The 6,192-nt window shown below is 60.0% G+C and overlaps 1 protein-coding gene across 1 annotated transcript; it reads right to left on the bottom strand.

Moving 5' to 3' along the window:
* Positions 1-1,548: 1,548 nt before the first annotated feature.
* GSC2 (goosecoid homeobox 2) lies at positions 1,549-5,882 on the bottom strand. Its single transcript, XM_037823481.1, has 4 exons — positions 5,854-5,882; positions 3,120-3,275; positions 2,072-2,999; positions 1,549-1,691 (listed from the first exon to the last, which is right to left on the bottom strand). The coding sequence occupies exons 1-4, from the start codon at positions 5,880-5,882 to the stop codon at positions 1,587-1,589; spliced, it is 1,218 nt and encodes a 405-aa protein (XP_037679409.1). The 3' UTR covers positions 1,549-1,586.
* Between the last annotated feature and the right edge of the window lie 310 nt (positions 5,883-6,192).

Raw genomic sequence — 6,192 nt, forward strand, 5'->3', positions numbered from 1 at the left:
CGATGACAGAGGTTCACAGCAGGTTGGTGCAGTTGAAGCTGGAAAGAGGATCAATTCTGGGATTATTTGGAGGTAAAAGCTGTGGGCCTGGGGATGGTGGGTGAGGGAGAGAAGGGCTGGTTTGGACAGCACAAAGCTCCTCTTGGATAAGGCAACCCTGAGGAGCCTGCAGGCTTCCATGAGGGATGGTCAAGAGGGACAGCTGGACATGAATGTCCAGCTTGGGGAGAGGACTGGGCTGGCAGAGAGATGAAAATCAGAGCCCAAGGGTGGGAGAGAATGGAGGCGAGAGGGGCGTGTGCAGCACTGAGCCACGGCCTGAGGACCCTGTATGGCAGTCAGGTGGGGGAGATGAGCTGGGAAAAGGGCAGCTGTAGAGAGGAAGGAGAGAAACCCCTGAAACGTCACCTTGGGCCAGCCCCGTCCTCCACATGACAGATGGCATCAAACCAGGGAGGTCAAGGGGCCCAGAACCCAGTCAGATGGTGCTGTCTCCAAGGCCAGGTCAGGAGTCCAAGGGATAGCTTCGTGAGAGCCGGAGGGAGAACATAGGCATGAGTTGCCTGTCCCGGAGGCACCAGGCAGAGCTGGGGCCACCACCGTGCCAGCCTGCCGTCACCCGGGCAGGCCGCCTGGAGTGTCTCCAGAAGCTGCAGCCTCAGCTTCCGCACGTTTTAAGGATGGATTGTCTCCTGCCAGAGGACACCCCTATCCCACCCATTCTTTCCAGGCGACAGCGCAAGATCCCCCAGCCACACGACAGGGCTGCGAGATGCCTCTGGGGGTACCGAAGTCTTGTTTCCACGCTGCTCGTCACCCTGGGAGCAGGACGGGAGGGTGCTGGGTGGGCTGCCCCCCCAACCCAACCTCCTCTTGCCCCACTCTGGGGTGGCAGGGCTTGACTGCTGTGAGCGAGGCACACACCACACCCTAGAAACCCCTCCCCCGAGGGGTGCCAGCCAAGGGGTCAGCAACACCCAGGCAACCCCCCAATCCTCTGTACCTCGTGCTCACCCGGCCCCCCCCCCCATCCTGGGGAAGGAAAAGGGGGAAGGGTGGCAGCTGGGTGTGGAAGCCAAGCCCCCGGCACACTTGGGACTGTGGGCTGCTTATTTATTTCTCATGTCAGCATGAGGCTCCCAGAGGAAGGGGCTGGCGAGGGGGCGTCTGGGGATCACACCCCCCACACTTCTTATTCTACAGCTCTGGGCCCCCCAGGCCCCATGTAGGACCGGTGAGCAAGGCCAGGACCACTGCATTCACCCCCTGCAGGCCAGGGGGGCTCCAGTCAAGGGGGGCTCCCCTTCCGGACATGGGAAGGAGATGCCACCGGTTGGTCGTTTTGGTAAGGGGGTGATTCCATTCCTGGGGTGGAGTTAGTGACTCCGGGGGGCGCCCCCAGAAGCCGTGCCTTCCCTGCCTTCCCAAACGCGCCAAGGGGCTCTGCGCCCAGGACTCAGGCAACTCTGGGGACGGAGAGGTATCTGCGTCCTCTCCCGGCTCCTCCTCGGGTAAGTCTGTCCTCTCTCCCAGCCGCCCCTGCAGGACGCGCGGCCAAGCCCGGCCAGGAGTGAACCCCAGAATCCTCAGCAGCTCTCCTTGGGGGGCTTCTTGGCTCCGGGCAGGAGCCTCGCGGCCGCCGACGCACGCTTCTGGTGTCGCCACTTGGCCCGGCGGTTCTTGAACCAGACCTGGGAGGGGGAAAGAGGGCTGCCTGCGCGGGGGCCGGGGACCCCGGGTCGCCCGGCCCTTCGCCCCCTTCCGCCGCTCCGCGCGCTCTGCTGAGATCCCCAAGTGCGGGAACACCAGCGCGCACCAGGAAAAAGGGAAAAAGAAAAGTTCAAAACAAAGGAAATGAAAACCAGCCTCACCACCTCTCCCCGCTAGCGCCAGCGACACCTTCCCGGCCCGCGCGTCCTGCCGCGCCTCCCTCCTCCAGCGCGCCCAGGCCGGGCTCAGGAAAGGAGGGAGGGACGGGAGGGGCGGAGGGCGGAAAGAAGGAAGGGAGGAAGGAAAGAAGGGAGGGAGAGAAGGCCTGTGCCGGGCCCCTCCGTAGGCCGCGGGCACCCACCTCCACGCGCTCCTCCCGCAGGCGGATGCGCCCGGCCAGGCGCTCGCGGGTGCCCACGTCGGGGTACTGGTTCTGCACGAAGAGCGCCTCCAGGGCCTGCAGCTGCTCCTCGCTGAAGATGGTGCGGTGGCGCCGCGTGCGCCGCTGCGGGCCCGGGCCGCCCACGGTCACGGCCACCGCCACGCCGGGCAGCGCCCCGGGCTCCCCTGACGGCGCGGGCAGCGGGGCCCCCGCGGGCCCCAGCCCCAGCCTCAGCGGCCACGGCAGCCGCGCGCCTGCGGGCCCCGGAGCCCGCGCCCGGCGCGCTGCCCACTCCCCCGGCCCGACGACGGGCGCCGGGGACCCGCGGGGGGCGCGGCCGCAGCAGCAGCAGCAGGCGCAAGTCGCGGCCTCGGGCGCAGCGGGGCTCCCGGGCTCCCTGGAGCGCGGCGTGGGGCTCGGGCGGGCCGCGGGGCTGCGCTCGGCCGGGCTGGAGAGGATGTGCTCGATGGAGAAGGCGCACGGCCGCCCGGGGCCCCCGCGGCTCGCCGCGCCCCCCGCCGCCGCCGCCGCAGCCATGCCCGCCCGGCCGCCAGCCCGGCGCCGCCGCCCGCATATATACGTCGGGGGAGCGCGCGGTAATCCCCGGGCCGGCGCCGAGGCCACGCGGGCTAATCCCCGCGCCCGCGACGTGCGCGCTAATCCCCGGCGGCCGCGGGCCGGGAGAGCCTGCCACGCATCGGGGCGCGGGGGCCGGCCGCGGGGTGGGGTGATGTGGCCGCGACGGGAGGGCCCGCAGGGGGGCTCGGCGCTCGCGTGTCCGCGCTTCTGTCCCACCAGCAGCCGGCAGACCGCTGGCAGGGAGCCCCTTGGGGAACGCGACGCCCCTCGTCCTGCGGTCACTGCGGTGGGGGCTCTTCCCCGGCCCTCCCGAGGTGGGTGAGCGAGTCTGGGGGAACCCACCCGGCCCCCGCCATCCCCTGGCCCCCAAACTGTTGGTCTCTAACCTCATTTGTCCCCCCTTCTCCCGCAATCCCACCACACTTTGGCTCCAGACCTCCTCTCTCACTGGCGATGGGGCCTCAGCTTCCTGAAACGTCTGGGCAGGAGCTGCTGACTCAACTGCTGTCCCATGAGGTCCCAGAAGAGGGTGCCCCAGGCTTGGCAATCCAGCAGCTCAGAGATGCCTGTCTCCTCTGTGAGCCGCCCTCCTTTTCCCAGCCACCTGCCTCGTGGTTGCAGGATGGCTGCCGCAGCCCCAGACCTCCCATCTCTTCCCACATGTCCCTTTGGATGACTGTGGGAACCTCTTCCTGCAGACCTCCCACACAGAACCATGGCACACACATGTGCCTGAGCCAACCATGATGCCCAGGCATGCTCATCCGTTAGATGAGGTGGCACGTGGGCTCGGCCACCCACCCAAGTCAGAGTCAGGCTAGGAAGGGGGCAGCAGTGACAGTGGTCAGGGAGGCCACCACAATGTCTGCTGGGAGCTCCTCCTCCCAGCCCTGGCCGTTCCTTGGCAACCTCCTCCAGACTTTGGCTACCATCTTTGTGACAATGACTCCCAAATCCTTACCTCTAACCTGCTCTCTGCCTCTGCTCCAGGATTGTGCTTCCTGAAGCCGGCTCCACTGTTCCATCTGGGTGACCAGGTAGCATCTTCCAGGCACCAAGTCAGGGATGAACCTGTTCCTTATCTGACATTCTCCCATCTTGGTGGTTTTAGAACATGTCATAGATTCTTTGACACTCCTCCCTTCAAGAATCGGAGTCTAATTCCTTTCTCCTTGGCCATGCACTGGTCTTGTTGACTCACTTCTAACCATCAGGACACAGCCAAAGTGACACCTTGTGACTTCCAAAGCTAGGGTATATGGCTGGGTGACAGAGCTGCTTCCTCTCTCTCCCCCCTCCCTCTCTCCCCCTGTCCCTCCGTCTCTCTCTCTCTTTCTTTCCCTCAGGATGTTTGCTCTCAGAACCCAGCCACCATGCCATGAGATGAATAGCTGTTCCCACCAAAAGCCCCAGCCGAAGTAGCCGACAGCCAGCGTCCAGCACGTACCTCCAGATTTGAGGTGGGTTTCTTACGCAGCTCTAGATACACCAGGACCAGATTTGGTACCAGAAGTGGGGTGCTCTCAACTCAAAAGCTGCATCATGTGACGTTGGCTCTGGGGCCAGGCAGAGGAAGGGAGCTGGAAGGGCCTTGCTGAGGCCAAGATGAGGACTTAGAGGAAAGCAAGAAAAATGTTCTTGGAAGATGGGGAAAAGGACACCGTTGTGAGGCAGGGGCAGAAAGTTTAGCAACACCGTCACCTGTAGAGGAATAGGATATAGAAACTGCACCCAATGAAAGAGATGACTTAGCTAAGCTTTCCAGGCAGAGTTTGAAGGTACCGGTTGACTTCTAGTTTCCTGTGATAAAATGAGTGGAGAGAACTGAGCAGAAGAGCAAACTGCCGACCCTAAATAAGGCAGATTATAAAATTAAACATACACTTACTGTATGAGCCAGGAACAAATGCCGCTCCTGAGTATTTACCCCAAAGAAATGAAAACTTCTATCCACACAAAAAGCTGTACACACAAGATTGGAGTAGCTCTATGTATAATCACCAAAGCTTGGAAACGACCCAAATGTCCATCGACGGGTGCATGGATAAACAGACTATGGGCCACCCAGACTGTGGACCCCTACTCAGCAATTAAAAGGAAGGAACTATTGAGGAGCCCAAACTGATAGAGACATGTGCATCAACATGGATGAATCATGGACACAAGGCCAAGAGACGGAAGCTAGTCCCCAAGAAAACATGCTGTGTAATTCCATTTATATCACATTCTGGAAAAGGCAAAATTATAGTGATGGCAAACAGAATAGTGGGGGGCAGGGTGAGGGAGTCTTCTGGAGATGAAAATGTTCCATATTTTGATTGTGGCGATGGTTACATGAATTATACATGTGTTAACACAGAGGCTGGTAAATTAACATCACTGAATTGTATACTCAAAAGTGGTTAACTTGGGACATTTTTAGGTCATATGTATGTCGCCTGAATAAAAAGAAGAGAGTCACATTTACTGCATGTTAATTTTTTAAAAATTCAATTAAGTTAAAAGAAGCCAGAGCTTATTACATTTGAAAGGAAAACCGGATCTCATCCCCAGGCTCTCCAGATGACAAATGATTCTTCAGTTAAGAAATGGGTTTGGGACAAAGATCAAATACAGAAAACATGGTATGAAGACAAAGCCAGTGATCTGACAGCAGAACCTTTTGTTCAGTCCTTAGACAGAGACGCGGGGTGCTTCATCCACCCATGAAACAAAGAAAAGTGCTCCAAGGACCCAAGGATCTTGGGGTTCAACAGTCGAGACCCTAAGAACATCAGGGTCCTTTTCCCACAGCCCAGATTCAAGGGGGCAGGGGGCATCATTGACCGACACTCACATCTGAGGGTGCTGGGGGGCTCCGGGTGGGGCCAGCAGTCTTGACCTCACCCTATGCCCCCAGCCCCACCCTGCGCTCAGCCCTGTGTGCTTCTCAATCAAACTCAAACCCTGCATCCAAAATTCAGACCCTTCTCCAGCATTCTGGTTGGCCATGATTTCTGGGGAAAAATACACATTTCTAAGTGAGTGGGACAAACAGCATCCCCTGGCTGCTTACGTTGGTTTGGAGGCTGGAACTAGGAATTGCCCTCTCCACCTCCCTCCACCCTTTCTAGATCCTTCTCTTGTGGTGGCACTGGGGCCGGTCCAGCTGGCTCACCGGTGTGGTTGGTTGGTATCCTCACCACTGGGGGTCTGAGCTCCTGGACACCATGCCGCGTCCGCCTCAGGCTGTGGTGGTGTCATAGCACACTCACGGTGACCTTGGGCCCCTGGGACCCAGAGGATGGAAAACACAAATTCCCCAAGTCAGTCCCTGAGAGTGACAGGGACGGAGCCCCCTACCCCACCCCTAGGTGGGAGCCCACATGCTCCAGGCTGGAAACAGGTGCCCCCTTCATCACTGGCTTTTCAGATGCCCCCTCCCCGGCTTTCTTCTCTCCAGTCTTGTCATCTTGCTCTGTCCAGGTCCCAGAACCCACAAGCTGAACCATTTGCTAACTCCCAGGTTTCCATATATCCAT

Source organism: Choloepus didactylus, assembly GCF_015220235.1.
Source record: "Choloepus didactylus isolate mChoDid1 chromosome 23 unlocalized genomic scaffold, mChoDid1.pri SUPER_23_unloc1, whole genome shotgun sequence".
NCBI lineage: Eukaryota > Metazoa > Chordata > Mammalia > Pilosa > Megalonychidae > Choloepus > Choloepus didactylus.